At 42.7% G+C, this 18,664-nt stretch overlaps 1 protein-coding gene across 6 annotated transcripts in view; it reads left to right on the top strand.

The window, feature by feature from the left end:
* Nucleotides 1-18,664, top strand: part of GREB1L (GREB1 like retinoic acid receptor coactivator) — a 169,947-nt gene that overhangs the window by 65,158 nt on the left and 86,125 nt on the right. For 4 of the 6 annotated variants that reach the window (XM_077352631.1, XM_077352634.1, XM_077352633.1 and 1 more), the window contains exons 2-5: nucleotides 1,384-1,483; nucleotides 9,376-9,466; nucleotides 15,989-16,160; nucleotides 16,298-16,495. In XM_077352631.1, coding sequence (XP_077208746.1) covers nucleotides 9,464-9,466; nucleotides 15,989-16,160; nucleotides 16,298-16,495 — 373 coding nt within the window. In that variant the 5' untranslated portion in view covers nucleotides 1,384-1,483; nucleotides 9,376-9,463. The remainder of the gene's footprint in view (nucleotides 1-1,383; nucleotides 1,484-9,375; nucleotides 9,467-15,988; nucleotides 16,161-16,297; nucleotides 16,496-18,664) is intronic. The other 2 variants (XM_077352632.1, XM_077352635.1) reach the window with 2 other exon arrangements.

Raw genomic sequence — 18,664 nt, 5'->3', positions numbered from 1 at the left:
TGTGTTGACTGTCTGGTGTTGTCCATGTGTAGAGTCAGCTCTTGGGTTGTTGGAAAAGAGTGTTTGCTATGACCGTTGTATTCTCTTGACAAAATTTTACCAGCTTGTGCCCTGCTTCATTTTGTACTCCAAGGCCAAACTTGCCTGCTATCCTGGCTATCTTTTGGCTTCCTACTTTAGCATTCCAATCCCCCATGATGGATAATTTTTCAGCGTTGATTCTAGAACGTGTTGTAGGGCTTCATAGAACTGGTCAACTTCATCCTCTTCAGCAGCAGTAGTTGGGGCATAGACCTGGATTACTGTGATGTTGAATGGTTTGCCTTGGATTTGAACTGAGATCATTCTGTCATTTTGGGGATTGTATCCCAAGACTGCTTTTCCTACTCTTTTATTGATTATGAAGGCTACTCCATTTCTTCTGTGAGATTCTTGCCCACAATAGTATATCTGATGGTCATCTGAATTAAATTCATCCATTCCTGTCCATTTTAGTTCACTGATTCCTACAGTGTTGTTCAGTCTTGTCATCTCTTGTTTGACCACGTCCAGCTTGCCTTGATTCATGATTCTGACATTCCAGGTTCCTATGGAATAAAAGTCTTTACAGCATCGGACTGTCTTTTCACCACCAGTTCCCTCCACAACTGATCGTCCTTTCGGCTTTGGGCCAGTCGCTTCATTCATTTTGGTGCTACTCGTCCTAGCCATCTGCTCATCCCTAGTAGCATATTGGACACCTTCCGACCTGAGGGGCTCATCTTCCAGCGTCATATCGTTTTGCCTTTTGGAACTGTCCATAGAGATTTGATGGTAAAGATACTGGAATGGTTTACCATTTCCTTCTCCAGTGGATCACCTTTTGTCAGAGCTCTCAGCTATGACCTATCCATCTTGGGTGGCCCTGCACAGCATAGCTCATAGCTTCACTGAGCTACACAAGCCCCTTCACCACGACAAGGCAGCTATCCTTGAAGGGCAACACTAAGAAGTATGCTATATTGATTGGTTTGAGTTGTTAGATTTTCCTTGTTTCCAAGGCTGATTTTGAAGATTTGATTTTTCATTCTTAGTTTCATTTATTTTTATGTTACATTGTTAGTACAGGAATTGTGTTAAGATTTTTTGTACCATAATTCTGCCTGCTATTATAGGCTTATTTAATTCATCTTATATTTATATTAATTATTTGGATTGCTCAGGGAAGGATGGATGTAGTCTTTGAATGTGTAATTATAAAGAAAACATTAAAAAGCTTTTAACTGAATCTGCCATATGGTATTTTCAATAGGATATCCATTGCTGGACACATTGATAATGGAATTAAAATGAAATTTTGTATATCAATGGCCTAAATTGTTTTAATCATTTATTGTTTTATAGGTCTTTAAAACTTTCAGTTACCTGGATCAGGTGACAGAATAACTTCAAACAGCTGATCATCATGAATGCATCTAAAAAAGGCTGAAATAAGTATAACAAGGTAGTGTTCTATTATATATAGACTTCAGTTTGTGTGCTTATCTGTTTACTTTTTTAAAACTTGTCTTTGATATTTCTGTATGATTCCCTGCCTAAGCACTTTCCTTAGAAATAGAGCTGGTTGGCAATCAAAAACGTAACTGGGGAAAAATGTATTGATAAATGTTTACACCTCCCAAACAGTTGTTGATGTATTTCTTCATGAAATTATCATGACAGTTGCACAGCGTTGCACATCCTAATCTTTTGAGAGCACATCCCGTTCCTAGGCATCTGTGCTGCATCGATTATTTATGAACTTCTGCAAACTTTGAACACGCTAAGCAACCAAACAAAAAACTAACAGCATCTCAGGTCCCCCCTTTTTTCACGTTCAGTTTTTACCTGATTGCTTTGCAAATGTTTCTGTAGTATGTAAATAAGTATAATGTAAGCTAAATAGCTTTTTATGTTAAGAATAAATAACAGTTTGCTGGTGACCTTGAAAGCTTTAACTTGATTTTGCAAAGAAGGGATGTATCTAGGAGTGGATTCAGAGTTGCTATCAGATGTTAGGTGTGTGATAAGAAGGGGGTCAGTTGTGTATACTTCCCAAAATTTGTGTCCTTTGTTACAATCAGTCAATTGAATCAGTCAAATAAAGTATTTCATTAAACATAACAAGAAGTTTGTACTACTAAGAAATGTAAAATAGGCAATAATCTATGGAAAATTCAGTATAAAAAACTGAAAGGGAACGTGTAGCCTGAATCTCATTTCAGTAAGGGGAGGGCAAATAATGTAAGGTGGAGTGACCTCCTCCCCTTGATACAGGTCAGTTAAAGAGGCTTGACTTACTTTATATGGAACATGGAACTCCTATTGTTTTTTGTTGTACTGAAATGCCCCAGTATTTCCAGGAGGCCAAAGATCTATTCCTGTTTTATGACCTGTTGTATCCTTAGGGGCAGGAGGCCCAATAGAGCTTGAGGCCCAATAGAACAAGAGGGTCATTGCCATAGCCCAGGTCCTAATTGTTGCTTCTTGGTTACCACACAGACACCAAACTAGCTTTCAGTAAGATTTGAGACAGGAACATCTGGAGCATAGTAGAAATAGTGAGGAGGGGGGGGGGCTCTTGCATTTTGTTTCACCAGGTGCTAGGAGGAAGCAACATTAGCCTTTTTGATATGAAAGGCAAGTTCTGTGGCCCCTGAAGTTAGGTTACAACAATTGAAGAGGTCAAAGGACAGATGAGTGTGGTCAATGTGACACCATGGGGTGTATTTTGTTACTTAGTAAAAGACGAAACATCCTAAAACCGTAAAGGATTCACTTGAAATCTGTGTTGTGAAAAGGTTTTATGAGTCTGATGGTTAAAAAGTGCTGATTTATTGAAGGAATGCTTGCTTTTGTCTAAATTAAAGGTCACTCCTTACCAAATGTTGGCTTTTATAAGACGGGAATGTACAATTAGAGAATGAAATAACATGCACTTACTCTTTCCAGTTATGAATTCAACGTTTGATATTATGTTAATTATACTAACTTTTACATTAGTTTAAATTTGGTAAGAATTTTTTTCATCATCACTGTTATTTGGGACTTTATGCAGCCCAAATTTAGCTATGTGCTGCTGAGTCTCTGTAATCAGGGAAAGTTTTATGTTTATGTTCAAACAAAGTGTTTTATCAACAATATACTGGGTTCACCTCTCAGTGGAAAAGTTGGATGTATGTTTAAACTTAGTCTATTGAAATAAATGAAACAATCATTTTAAAAATTAGCCAGATGATGTCAGAAGAGATATTAGGAGAAAGAAATTGCAATTCTAAAATAAAAATATTTCTTTTCCTTGGAAGACTGACCTTTAAATATCAAATAATTGAGTTTTTTTAAATTTAAAAATCAGTGTTACAGTTTATAGATCCCTCCAGTTGCATTTCAGTGGCCTACATCTTGCTTTTGACAACAGATGACAGATAAATTCAGTGTTGAACGCACAAAATTAAGTCATTGTACAAGGGACAAATGTTGTAAGCCACTTTGGATCCACATTGAGAAGAAAAGTAGGGCATGAATGAAGTTGTTGTTGTTGTTATGTGCGAAGTCGTGTCCGACCCATCGCGACCCCATGGACAATGATCCTCCAGGCCTTCCTGTCCTCTACCATTCCCTGGAGTCCATTTAAGTTTGCACCTACTGCTTCAGTGACTCCATCCAGCCACCTCATTCTCTGTCGTCCCCTTCTTCTTTTGCCCTCGATCGCTCCCAGCATTAGGCTCTTCTCCAGGGAGTCCTTCCTTCTCATGAGGTGGCCAAAGTATTTGAGTTTCATCTTCAGGATCTGGCCTTCTAAAGAGCAATCAGGGTTGATCTCCTCTAGGACTGACCGGTTTGTTCGCCTTGCAGTCCAAGGGACTCGCAAGAGTCTTCTCCAGCACCAGAGTTCAAAAGCCTCAATTCTTTGACGCTCGGCCTTCCTTATGGTCCAACTTTCGCAGCCATACATTGCAACTGGGAATACCATAGCCTTGACTAAACGCACTTTTGTTGGCAGGGTGATGTCTCTGCTTTTTAGGATGCTGTCTAGATTTGCCATAGCTTTCCTCCCCAGGAGCAAGCGTCTTTTAATTTCTTTGCTGCAGTCCCCATCTGCAGTGATCTTGGAGCCCAGGAAAATAAAATCTGTCACTATCTCCATTTCTTCCCCATCTATTTGCCATGAATTGAGAGGGCCGGATGCCATGATCTTTGTTTTCTTGATGTTGAGTTTCAAGCCAACTTTTGCACTCTCCTCCTTCACCCGCATCAACAGGCTCTTTAGTTCCTCTTCACTTTCTGCCATTAGAGTGGTATCATCTGCATATCTGAGGTTGTTGATATTTCTCCCTGCAATCTTGATCCCAATTTGTGACTCCTCTAATCCCGCATTTCTCATGATGTGCTCTGCATACAAGTTAAATAGGCAAGGCGACAGTATACAGCCTTGCCGAACTCCTTTCTCAATTTTGAACCAGTCAGTGATTCCATGTTCAGTTCTCACTGTTGCTTCTTGACCTGCATATAAATTTCTCAAGAGACAAATAAGATGCTCTGGTATTCCCATCTCTTTAAGAACTTGCCACAATTTGTTGTGCTCCACACAATCAAAGGCTTTAGCATAGTCAATGAAGCAGAAATAGACGTTCTTCTGGTACTCCCTAGCTTTCTCCATGATCCAGCGTATGTTGGCAATTTGATCTCTAGTTCCTCTGCCTCTTCGAAATCCTGCCTGTACTTCTGGAAGTTCTCGGTCCACATATTGCTGGAGCCTAGCTTGTAGGATTTTGAGCATAACTTTGCTAGCATGAGAAATTAGTGCAATGGTGCGGTAGTTTGAACATTCTTTGGCATTGCCCTTCTTTGGGATTGGAATGTAAACTGACCTTTTCCAATCCTGTGGCCATTGTTGAGTTTTCCAAATTTGCTGGCATATTGAGTGTAGCACTTTTACTGCATCGTCTTTTAAGATTTTGAATAGTTCAACTGGAATGCTGTCACCACCACTAGCTTTATTGTTGCTCAGACTTCCTAAGGCCCATTTGACTTCACATTCCAGGATGTCTGGCTCCAGGTCAGTAACTACCCCACTGTGGTCATCAGGGATGTTAAGCTCGCTCTTGTATAGTTGTTCTGTATAATTTTGCCACCTTTGTTTAATCTCTTCTGCTTCTGTGAGGTCCCTACCATTTTGGTCCCTTATCATACCCAACTTTGCATGAAACGTTCTCTTCATATCTCCAATTTTCTTGAAAAGATCCCTGGTCCTCCCCGTTCTATTGTTTTCTTCTATTTGTTTGCACTGTTCATTTAAGAAGGCATTCTTATCTCTTCTAGCTTTTCTCTGGAATTCTGCATTCAATTGGGCGTATCTTTCTCTTTCTCCCTTGCCTTTCACTTCCCTTCTCTCCTTAGCTATTTGTAAAGCTTCCTCAGACAGCCATTTTGATTTCTTGCATTTCTTTTTCTTTGGGATGGTTTTAGTTGCTACCTCTTGTACAATGTTGCGAACCTCAGTCCATAGTTCTTCAGGCACTCTGTCTATCAGATCTAATTCCTTAAATCTATTTGTCACCTCTACTGTGTATTCATTGGGGATATGATTTAGTTCATACCTGAGTGGCCTAGTGCTTTTCCCTACTTTCTTCAATTTAAGCCTAAATTTTGCAACAAGAAGCTCATGATCTGAACCACAATCAGCTCCTGGTCTTGTTTTTATTGACTGGATAGAACTTTTCCATCTTTGGCTGCAGAGCACATAGTCAATCTGATTTCTGTGTTGACCGTCTGGTGATGTCCATGTGTAGAGTCGTCTCTTGGGTTGTTGGAAAAGAGTGTTTGCTATGACCATTGTATTCTCTTGACAAAATTCTACCAGCCTGTGCCCTGCTTCATTTTGTACTCCAAGGCCAAACTTGCCTGTTATCCCGGTTATCTTTTGGCTTCCTACTTTAGCATTCCAATCCCCCATGATGATAAGCACATCATTTTTTGGCGTTGCTTCTAGAAGCTGTTGTAGGGCTTCATAGAACTGATCAACTTCATCCTCTTCAGCAGCAGTGGTTGGGGCATAGACCTGGATCACTGTGATGTTGAATGGTTTGCCTTGGATTCGAACTGAGATCATTCTGTCATTTTGGGGATTGTATCCCAAGACTGCTTTTCCTACTCTCTTATTGATTATGAAGGCTACTCCATTTCTTCTGCGAGATTCTTGTCCACAGTAGTATCCCTGATGGTCATCTGAATTAAATTCACCCATTCCTGTCCATTTCAGTTCACTGATTCCTAAAATGTCGATGTTCAGTCTTGTCATTTCTTGTTTGACCACGTCCAGCTTACCTTGATTCATGGATCTGACGTTCCAGGTTCCTATGGAATAAAAATCTTTACAGCATCGGACTGTCTTTTCGCCACCAGTTACTTCCACAACTGAGCGTCCTTTCGGCTTTGGCCCAGTCGCTTCATTCATTCTGGCGCTACTCGTACTAGCCGTCTGCTCATCCCCAGTAGCATATTGGACACCTTCCGACCTGAGGGGCTCATCTTCCAGCGTCATATCGTTATGCCTATTGGAACTGTCCATAGAGTTTTCATGGCAAAGATACTGGAGTGGTTTGCCATTTCCTTCTCCAGTGGATCACCTTTTGTCAGAGCTCTCAGCTATGACCTGTCCGTCTTGGGTGGCCCTGCACGGTATAGCTCATAGCTTCACTGAACTACGCAAGCCCCCTTGCCACAACAAGGCAGCGATCCTTGAAGGGGGATGAATGAAGTAGATAAATAATAATAATAAAATACTCCTGGATTAGGTATGTTAAATAAACTTTTATAATTAATATATTCCAACTGGTAAAATACTTATTTAACCAGCTGAAAGGAAGAAACATCTTAACTAAAAACCAATACAAAACAAGTTTTGCAAAGTTGAGCCATTGCTTGTTATTGAAGACAAATACATGGCCTGAAGATCATTGTAATTATTTGGAATTTCTCAACTAGAATTTCATGAAATTTGGGGTTTTGTGATGGCCATGGAAGGGTTTTGGCAATTGAGTGGGAGTTAATTAATTTTATACATTTTTTAAATTTTAAAACTTTATTGAGTGATAAGGTCATGTTGATGGGCCTAGAGGGGGTGGGAAATGAATAGGCCCCAGCCATACAAATCCTTGCTGGCCAAGGCTCATCATGTGTAGTAGCAGTGACTGGAATCCAGAGAGATAAGTACTCAAATTTTAAATTAACTGGGGTGGGGGTGGAAACAGAGCAGCATGGGCCTGCTCCAGCCCTGTTTCTGATGCTGGGGTGTGACATAGTGACATAGGCCTGTCTTGGCCCTGTTTCTGAGGGCTCTCACTGCAGGCTTCCTTTGGTGAAGAAGAGCAAACTGGTAGCCAACCTAGAGTGCAGGTATGGTTCTGTTCACAAATCATCTGAAAATATTTCTGTCATTTTCTGTGCTGTGGGTGTAGCCCAGTGATGTCACATCCGGTGGGAATGTCTGGGTGATATCACTCCTGGTGACATGTGACTTTTGGGTGTGTGGCAGGAAGGTGTGGCCTGCTGACATCACATCTGGGGTTTCTCAAAGGCAGAAGAATGTTTCAGGGGTTTCTCAATGGTAAAAAGTTCATAAAGACTGGTGTAGATCATCTGCTTGGTATGCAGGAGATCATGGGTTTAATCCACTGTATCTCTTGTTAAAAGTATCAATTAATAGGTACCTGAGACCCCGAAGAGCTAATGTTGAACACAGCAGACAATACTGCCCTTTATAGATTCATGGTCGCATTCATTGTCTTCTGTGTCTATGAGAGTGATTCCATTTCACCTTAAATGTTAGTTCTCTTTTTTTTGTTTACCTATTATTTTAGATGAGGTTGGTTGTTGTAGAGCAATCATTTGATACCAGTGTGCTTGAGTTACCTGTCATTGGTAAAGTCATATAAAAGAAACTTAAAGCTATCAATCATACAATTGTCCAAATTAGGTCCTGGTATTCCCCAAGAGACTCTTGTTATGTTATCTTACTGGTTCCAGCAGTTCTTCCCTGGAAACAGTGTACGGTATTAAAGCTAACAACAATTACAGTATTCATATTCTATCACACTAGTCAGTTCTAAGTAGGCTACTAAACAATACTCTCTTGCCAGTTTAATGAGACAACTGTTCTCTGTTATGCATTCTCTGAAATGCTGATTAATTACCCCATTCCGTATGGAACCAGCTTGTACTTGACCACTCTCTGAGGGATTTTGTTGCCTCTCTTAGCTGACTAGATCAAGCTATTTCCAAGAAAGCAGCAGAATAGAGGTACAGAAGGTTAGAAAATGATTATTATTGTATATTTACAATTGATGAGTTTATATATTCTTCTCAAAGTAGGCTCAGAACTTCTTTAAACAATACAGTGGATCTGTTTTTATAACAACACACCATGGTCATTCCACAGTGATCCATGCCTTAGTTATAACTAGACTGGACAATTGTAATGTCCTCTATAGAGACTACCCTTGAAGTCTTTTACAGAGCTGCAGCTAGTGCAGAATGCTGCAGCTAGACTGCTGGTTGGAGCCAGCTACCAGGGCCATGTGACTCCAATACTACAGAAATTATACTGGCTATCGATCTGCTCCCAAATCCAATTCAGAGTGTTGGTTTGTCCTTTGAAGTTCTGCATGGCTTGGGAGGAAGTAAGATCACAGGGACATACCTCCTTGACTGTTCCACCAATCAAAGTCCTTGATCAGGGCATCCAAGCTGCTGAATGTTGTGATCACAGGAAAAGGATAAGGTAGTAGCACTGAGCTATGTAGGAAAGAAGATTGAACCATCTTTGTTTTACATGTTTTCTTTCCTTCAGTCTTATTTTTTATTTTAGCATGCTGATTGTACAGGGGTCTTCCAGGAACAGAAATGTAAACCTAGAACTATCATCAGAAAAATTATGAACAACTATTTGCATCTATACATAATCTGATTCTATGCCTATAGAAATATGATTTATTTATTACTAGTGGCAAAGTCCGTTGCAGATGAAACAGGAGAAAAAAGAACCTCCACAACAGCATCCAGTTTTATCTGCAGAGTAACGCTGTGCAGTAGGCCTCAAATCTACTGAGAGTAGCCCTTAGTGAATTATATAACAGCTTCCGCTGTTACAGATTTGATTGATTTCTATAACTGTCTCTCCTGGCATAGCCAGCTCAGGGCAATTTACATTTAAAACCATACAAAATTTACATTGGCCAGAATATAACAATTATATGGCTTCCAGATATATTCCTATGTAGTAGCAAGACCAGAGGGTTATAGTGTAGTCAGCTGTCTGATCAACTGTTTTAGCTGTATCTGCTGATGTCTTAATAGGTGCCGGGACTGAAGCTTACTTTGGAAGATATACTCTTTGACCTGGAAGCTCTGATCCCAGAACTGTGGGATTGTCTCTGGTTCTTCAATGGTGAGAAGACATATATTCACTGAGTGTTTTTTTATCTTTTGTTGTTGTATCAGTACTCCAGGCCTGAGCCTAGCATTGAAAACCACAAAAAGTCCTGAGGCAAAACTTCAGGCATTCTCATGACAAGCATTTCAGTCAAGTTTCACTATATTATTTATTACTATTTCACAGTTTAAAGTTATAAACCTGGCATTCAGTGAAGCTTATTTCAAATATATGCTTTTGGTTATATAAAGTGAACAATGTCTGTTACCAGTAGTGACTAACTTGTAACAACTTAAACTTTGTGTATATTCTGGCTAGTTGCTTTTGCCATGTTAATGCTCAGTGCCAGGCCACACCGTGTAATAATAAGAATGTTGGGCTAGTGATTAGGAAGTTTGAGTTCAGATCTTCACTCTACCGTTGAAACTTCCTAAATGACTTTGGGCCAGACTCTTTCAACCTCACCTATCTCACTGGGTGGTTGTTATTAGGATATAGTCTAAGAATCATGTACGTTGTTTTGAGCAACTTGAAGGAATGGCAGGATAAAATTTAAGACTATATATGACAAATATTGTAGAAATACTTAGATATCTTATTTAAAACTAGATTTTAAGCCCATTTTAATTTTAAATAAAATGGGCGCTAGTTTGGCTGGGGGGGAGAGCCCGTCCCCGGCAGAAGCTGGAGAGAAAAGGGGGCTGGGGAAAGGAGGCTTCTGGTGGGGCCGGGATCTCCCTCGGGGAATGGGCGGTAGCCTCTCGGCGCAGGGAGTGCCTCGCAGCCGCGCAGAGCGCTCCTGGCCCCAGCTCACTTACCGGGCAGCTGGCGTCGAGGTGGTGCAGCTCCAGATCGGTGAAGAATAGTCGGCTTGTCCCCGCGGCCGCCGGGCGTCTCCCGGGGCTCCTGCGGCAGCTGCGGCTTCTGGGGGCGATTGGCGGCCTGGCGAAGGGAGTAAGTCTGCTGGGCGTCTCCCGGGTCTCGTGCGGCGGCGGCGGCGGCTTTAGGGGCCGATTCCCGGCCTGGCGAAGGGAGTGAGTCTGCTTGGCGTCTCCCGGGCCTTGTGCGGCGGCGGCGGCAGCGGCTTTAGGGGCCGATTCCCGGCTTGTGCGGCGGGCTGAGGCGTCGGGAGGCGCTTTGCGTCTCTGGCAGCGGCGCGGCGGTTTGGAGGGCGGCAAGGCGGGCTGCTGGCGGCGGCGGCGGCGGCTTTAGGGGCCGATTTCCGGCCTGGCGAAGGGAGTGAGTCTGCTTGGCGTCTCCCGGGCCTTGTGCGGCGGCGGCGGCGGCTTTAGGGGCCGATTCCCGGCTTGTGCGGCGGGCTAAGGCGTCGGGAGGCGCTTTGCGGCTCTGGCAGCGGCGCGGCGGTTTGGAGGGCGGCAAGGCGGGCTGCTTGCTGCGGCGGCGGCTTTAGGGGCCGATTTCCGGCCTGGCGAAGGGAGTGAGTCTGCTGGGCTTCTCCCGGGCCTCATGCGGCAGCGGCGGCGGTGGCTTTAGGGGCCGACTCCCGGCTTGTGTGGCGGGCTGAGGCATGGGGAGGTGCTTTGCGGCTCTGGCAGCGGCGCGGCGGTTTGGAGGGCGGCAAGGCGGGCTGCTGGCGGCCGTATGCGGGCCGCTGGCGACAGGAGGAGGCGCTGGTCCTGCTGGAGATGCGTCCAGCTCAGCGGCAAGTGGGGAAATGGCGGATGTGGGCGGCCAGTCCAGGGCGGGCCAAGTGGCCAATAGGGAGGCGCGCTACGCGCGCCTCCCAATTGGCCACTTGGCCCTCGAGTGGCACTCAGAGGGGCCCAATCAGGAGCCGCTTCGCGGCTCCTGATTGGACACCTCCGAGTTTTTATCCCGGACCGGTCCCGCCCTAACTCCTCCCCACCACCCCTTACTCCTTTATACAGTCCGTGGCGCCCGTGGCGCCACGGGCTGTGTACAGATATTGGTTCTACAAATTAAACAGGTGGTGTAGATAGAATCTCTTGAAATATGCAGCTTCTCTTCCTTGTATTTTAGCTTGGTTCTGAGAGAAAAACTTGTGCAGTACTGTAAGTGATGCTGGCTAAAAATCTTCCCTGTATTTTCTTGGACCCTCTGTAGCCAGAGCACAAACTTTGAATAGTCATAACCAGTGTCCAGTTACCAACAATGGCTACTTGCTACTTTCCTCAGTACTACAATATTTAAACAGAGAGGCTTGGATCAAGCAATGCACAAGCAGAAATATGTGGACCTAGCACAGTTCTCCTTGCTTAAAATCCTGTGCAGCACCTAGGGTTTTCTCTCTGTATATTATACTGCCCAGGAATTAGTTGTACAAAATTTAGCACAAGAGGAAATCCAACTGGGATGCAATAAATCTTTCCTAGTACAAATGGCTACTGTAGTCTTTTCCTTTGTTTCCACTTGCCTGATAGCTCTAGCTCAGTGAGAAATTTTACACTGAAATAGTTTCAGGATGTCAAGGAGGGCTTCTGTGCACCATTTGGCCACTGTCCCTCACAAAAAGGTAATAGGGAAGACGGGAAGCGATCTTCATTCACATAATATTCTGTCCATACTGCAGCTTATGAAGGCTTTTTGGTGCTGTGTATTCATCAACCCATCTGTTTGTTCAGTATAAAGATAATTTAGAAGGCAATGACTTGTCAGCTGTCTGTTAAGTATGTTTTATAGGACGGTTCTAAGGTCATCATCATCAACTAGGAATGTGGTAAGAATAATGCTTAGACTAGCCCTTACATAATGTTACAGAAACTGTATCTGAAAACACCAGACAATAACACTTACCTTAATGTTTTCAGCAGAAGAGTCTTGCCTACTTCTGATTGGGCTGTATATTAACAGATGTGAGTGCTTCATTGGTTAGTACTCTCTCTAGATCAGTGGTTCCCAACCTTTTATCACCGGGGACTGGTCAACGCTTGACAATTTTACTGAGGCCTGGGAGGGGGGGGGATAGTCTTTTGCCGAGGGACGTCACTGCCGCCTGAGCCCCTGCTCCACTTACTTTCCCATCGGTGTCCCCTCCGCCTGCGGGGGGGGGGCGCTGCCTGCAGCAGCTGCGCAGTGCCACGCCGAGGGGGAGCCCCGGTCATGGTTGCGGCTGGAGAACACCAAAGGTGAGCCGGCAGCAGAGTGGCAAGGCAACCTCCGAGACAGCAGCCGGGGAGGAGGACGAGGAGGATCCGCCGGTCCTGGTCCGCAGACTGGGGGTTGGGAACTACTGCTATAGTTGATATAGGAACCACAATGGAATCAAAGGAGCAGCTGGAGGAATTTGAGGTGGGGAGGGATAGAAGGGAACCCAGCTGTGTGAGGTTTTAGGCTTGGGTGTCATTAAAATGTGGAAGATGCTCAGCTGTACCTCTTGATGGATGGCTGCCAGCCCCCCCCCTGGATGTTTTGGCCAGATATCTGGAGGCTCTGTTGGAGTGATTCTAGCAAAATTGTCTGAAGCTTAATCCCTCGAAGATGGAGGTCCTCTGGCTGGGTGAGATGGGGTGCACCTTCCTACCCTGGATGGTGTCCAGCTTTTGGCTACCCAGTTGGTCAGGAGTTTGGCTGTGACCCTTGATGCCTCTTTATCAGTGGATGCTCAGGTCACAAGAGTAGCTCTGCTAGCATTTTATCATCTTTGCCAAGCTAAGCTACTAGTGCCCTACCTGGTCCCCAACCAGCTGGCCACTGTGATCTATGTGACGGTCACCTCTAGGCTGGATTAACTTTAACTTGCTCTCCATGGGCCTTCCCTTAGCCCTACTCTGGAAACTGCAGCTGGTCGAAAATGTGGCTGCCCAGGTCCTCACACCTTGGAGGACCCATATGACACTGATCCTTCGGCAGCTGCATTGGCTTCCAGTTGAATTCTGGATCAGGATTAAGGTGCTGATAATAACCTTTAAGGCCATCCATGGTCTGGGTCCAGTGTACCTAAGGGACCACCTATCTGAGTATGCCCCCAACAAACTTGACAATCAGCCAGTGCTAACAGGCTGGTGATCCGTGGCCTCAAAGAGGTGTGGCTGGCCCCTTTTCTGCCCTGGTCCCTGCTTGGTGGAATGAGCTCCCTAATGAGATCAGGGCCCTGCCTGAACTCCAACAGTTCTGTAGTGCCTGTCAAACAGCGCTATTCCACCAAGCCTTTGGCTGAGGCCAGTGCACCCTATACATGCATACATATATGTATATTTATGTATGCACACTCCCCTCTTATCCATGTCAATATTGCAAATTGTTCCCGGGTAACTGGGTGTTCCCACATCAGGACCAAGGAAGACAGTGATTTGTTTCTACCAGCTGCTAGAAGCCTGTTATTTATTGTCATAGAATCATAGTGGGAAGAGACCTACAGGGTGATCTAGTCCAACCCCCTGCAGAATGTGGGAAATTCTAAACTACATGTCCACCTATTCCATGTCCAGATGATGCCCCTGCATTTATTTTAGTATTTCTACTGTATTGTAACTAGAATGTTGTTAGTCGCCCCGGGACACAAGTGAGGGGTGGGATATAAATCAAATAAATAAATATCAAATCTCTCTCAGAGTTATTGTAACAATAAAATATGTGTGGGGAGAATGTGTGCCACTTGGTTCTTCCTAGAGGAACAGCAGGTAGCATTTCAAATAAATATCTGAGATGGGCATGGATATTAGTGCAAAGGAGATGAATCACTAGGATTTGGCACTTTCTCCCCCCCCCAATTGCTCAATCTCTTATTTAGATTGGTTATTTCTAAGGATAGTCCTGATGATTGGGTTTGTCTGGGAAGTCTTTCCTCAAAGTCTTCCCTTCAAAGACTCCTTGTTGCTTTCTTGTGCTCCAAAATATCTCCAGTTACTTCAGCTCATTCCCTTCCTTCCTCAGTCAGAATTCTGCAGCTGGGTTGGTTTCAGAGCGGGCAACAACTCCTTATGCTTGCTTGCATGCACGGATGACAGCTGGGAAAGTTAAGCAGGGCCCATAGTAGATCCCTCTTGTTCTTTCCCAGATGTGCAATCAGTTTAACCTCAGCTTAACTGACATTTCTGTAGAGCTCCTTTTTGAATAGCAACTCAGGCCAGTCAAAACATACTTATCAAATTCCTATGAAATATTAATGACAGAAAATAAAAACAAGAAATACTCCTAAAATAAATTTTGTTTTCACTGTACAACCTTGGCTATATCTACAAGATGGTCCTTGGATTTTGCTGAATGCTCTCTCAACTCTAGAAGTTTGAAATGGCCCTGTTTTTAGAGGAACACTGATATACAAACAGATATTTGAGTACTTTTTCAATAACAGTTAAGAACTCCATCAGAGAAAAGCAGTCTGGAATTCTTAAACAAAAGTGGGAACAGTGCTTTTCTTAAGCTGTTATTTTATGGCTTCATTTGCCACTGCTCATATTTTATCTGTTATGTGAGCTCTATGCAAAATGGTTATTAATTCATGTTGTGAGGCAAAATGATTCTGATTCCTCTCAAGGGTTAATGTGTATAGTAATGTGCTTATTCCATTTTGTGGGTGTTATTAATTGGGCCTCTCTGCCTACTTGGCTCTTATCTTCAATGCCAGATTTAGGAATGGGATAATTGGATTTTCATGAGAACCTGTGACCCACAGGATGGGAGGAGGGAAATCAGGAGTGATGAAGTAATTTTCTAAAAGGTTCTAGTAAGAACATTTCCTGATTGGATTGTCATTATCAACTGACTCCAGTTGGCCAAAAACCTATAATTGGGCAAGGAGCCTGGAGAATATAGCTAGTTTGGATTCAGATGGACAAGAGATCCGGACTCTGATATGCAGAGATGGCAATGGATCACAACACATACAATGCTTGAGCCACAGTATTTGACTTGGAACTGTAAGACTCTGCCAAATATGTTAGATTAAGCTAGTTTTTCTTGTTTTCCTTGCTGTCCAGACCTTCCTGTTTTCTACCATTCCCCGGAGTCCATTTAAGTTTGCACCTGGGGAGTCCTTCCTTCTCATGAGTTGGCCAAAGTATTTCAGTTTCTTCAGGATCTGGCCTTCTAAGGAGCAGGCAGGGCTGATCTCCTCTAGGACTGACCGGTTTGTTCGCCTTGCGAAGAGAAAAATAAGATGCTCTGGTATTCCCATCTCTTTAAGAACTTGCCACAATTTGTTGTACTCTATACAATCAAACGCTTTAGCATAGTCAATGAAGCAGAAGTAGATGTTTTTCTGGAACTCCCTAGCTTTCTCCATGATCCAGCGTATGTTGGCAATTTGATTTCTAGTTCCTCTGCCTCTTCGAAATCCTGCCTGTACTTCTGGAAGTTCTCGGTCCACATATTGCTGGAGCCTAGCTTGTAGGATTTTGAGCATAACTTTGCTAGCATGAGAAATGAGTGCAATGGTGCGGTAGTTTGAACATTCTTTGGCATTGCCCTTCTTTGGGATTGGAATGTAAACTGACCTTTTCCAATCCTGTGGCCATTGTTGAGTTGAGACATATAGTTAATGTTTCTAAGTATGATATGTGTGTTTTCTTATTTTAACCCCAAATCTTCTGTCATTTTTTTAAAAATGCTTTCCAGACCATGGGGAATTCATATGCAGGGCAACTGAAATCTGCCCGGTTTGAAGAAGCCCTTCACAACTCAATAGAAGCCTCTCTAAGATGTAATAGTGTTGTCCCTCGGCCCATTTTCTCGCAACTCTACCTTGATCCTGAACAGCCTTCCTTCTCACTGGAAAGTAATCAAGCAGGTATGGTGTGTTTCAGTTGCCCTCCTTTATGCTTTAGAAAATGCTGAATGCCATTTCATTTTGAAAAGCTTTCTGTAACTATTTCCAATCGCACTCATGGGCAAATATCTTTTCCCTTGTCCTTGAATGTGTTCCAGATGTAAAACCAAAAGTTGAAGAGCTGGACAAAGAATTAATGCATCGTTACACGCAGAATGGAAGCTTGGATTTTTCTTCCAGCCAAACAGTTAATGAGATGGATGAGGATGAGGATGATGAAGATATGTCTGATTCCAGTAGCCCACCAATCCCATATGCACAAAAACCTGCCCCAGAGGGGTCTTGCACTACTGATGGTTGGTTTAAGCCTTTATCATTTAAAATTTAAATTTAATTAGAATATTATTTGGGCAACAATTGTTCAAAACTAAAGAAACTAGAAGAAATGCATGTTTATGATGATAACAGTGGCATATAATACTATGATTCTGTGCGCAGTTTTATTTTCATAATTTGCATAATCTGAAAGGAATTTACTTTCACACAAACTGTAGTTCAGATCTGGGAAAGAAGCACATTGGAAACAGTTTAAATGAGAATTATTGTAGTATTTGATTCCATTACAGCATTTTAGAGAGTGGCCATGAATGAAGTAATTTAAATAACTTTTTATCATTAGTAACTATAGTATTTTCTTGGTCTTACTTTAGGACAGGAGACCCCATTTTGGTGCCCGTGGGTGCTATGGTGCTTGCCAAGTGTTTTTAAAAGTTGGTAGGGCCAGGTAGAGCTGTTGCCCAGCAAGGCTTTTGATTGACCATTGCAGATTTGATTGGCTGTGCAGATTGTTTTAAATGTTGCTTTGGCAGCAGCTGCCACTATGACACAATGAGATCCACACCACATTACTGAAAGCTGTGGTAATCATTTGTGATTGGCTCGGCCTTCTGTGGCAGCCATTTTGTGACCACTGTTTTGTTGCTGGGCCCACCGTACCATGTTAGAATTTCAAATATGCCCTCAGGCTCAAAAAGATTCAGGACCCCTGCCTTAAAAAGCTTGTTTAAATTACAGACTGGCCTACCTTTTTGAAAAATAAGTAACAAAAATGATACATTTGTATTTTGCTTTTGAGAAAAGTTCCTTCTCCACTAGAAGATGGCATCTCTGCTAATGGAACAGATGTGCAGGATTCATGCTACTATATACATGTTAAAATTGTCAGATCAAATAATAGGAGGTGATATTTGCATTAAAAATAACTTATTTCAAAGGTAATAATTTTGCTGGCGGACTTTTGGAGTAGTAGTGGCCTTCCTACTTCTTATTGTTCAATGCCTTCTTCTGCTTGCCTCCTTTTCCCTGCTAGATATACCAGCTTTGTTTTCCAGTTGAGAAAAGGTCTCTTTCTGTTTGTTTAAAGAATACATTTCAAACACTTAAAGATCTACACTTATGAATAATTGATTTATTTTATATTATATATATTTGTTTTATATTTAGCTACCTTTCTCCCAAATATCTGGACACAAAGTCGGTAACAAAATCAGTATGCTAAAACAATAAACGTAAAACAGTAGACATACGAATACATTAAAGATCACTCTAAGCATATGCCCCTACCAGCAGGGTATTCGCCCTTCGCCCATGCTCAGGCTGCCCCCAGGACTCTCTGATATAATGTTCTATAATGTAGTGGAATAATACTTTTTGTTTAAATAGCTTGGTATTGCAGACAAACTACCATAGTAAAATTATAAAGTGCTTTAAGTGGAAAGCTATTAAAGGGTGAGGTTTATTGTGTCATCTTAGCCCTACTATAAAATTATATGTGAAACTACAAGGGGTAAGTGAGCAGCTCTTTGTATTGCATCAAGCATACAACTTGGTGTGGGCACTTTGGTTCAGTTGTTCAGAGTCAGGAACTCCTGTAGCTGCTGGATTTGTGGTTCACTTTTATTTATACACAAGTACCCAGGATGGTGGGTCAATCACAAACAATGACCACAGCCAGCCTGTGGTTGTTAAATATCCTATTTTTCAGCACTTTAAGATCGCAGAGGTTAATATCAGAGGCAATTAGTTTGGCAGGTATTTAATACCCAATCATCTTCTGTGAAGTTACAATTGGAAGTGACTGTGAACTGCAATTCTTATGTAAATCTCTGTAGGCAACTTCTTATGCAAATTCCTTATCTTAAGGCAGCACAATGACAGGTCTGTACCCCATGGAGGAGATGTTAATTGTGACTGTTAAACAAAGAAGAGACAGGAATCTTTGCTCTACCCGACATCAGGACTTTTGTTTCTATTTTCACAGCTGTGTTGCCCAGTGTTTTTTGCTTTTTAGCTAGTCCATTATTTTTGTGCGGTTTTAAAGTGGGAGATGACTTGGGAAAGCAAATGTGCTCAGTTGGAGTAACAGTGGATATGCATGTTTACTCAAAAGTCAGTAAGTCCTGCTTTTATTCTCAGATAAATGTGCATAGGATTAAAGTTTTAGAACCTGTTTTTTCTTGAGAAGA

This window comes from Paroedura picta, chromosome 9 (assembly GCF_049243985.1).
Source record: "Paroedura picta isolate Pp20150507F chromosome 9, Ppicta_v3.0, whole genome shotgun sequence".
NCBI lineage: Eukaryota > Metazoa > Chordata > Lepidosauria > Squamata > Gekkonidae > Paroedura > Paroedura picta.
The sequence above is the reverse complement of the archived record's forward strand: the minus strand, read 5'-3'. Positions and strand labels throughout refer to the sequence as shown.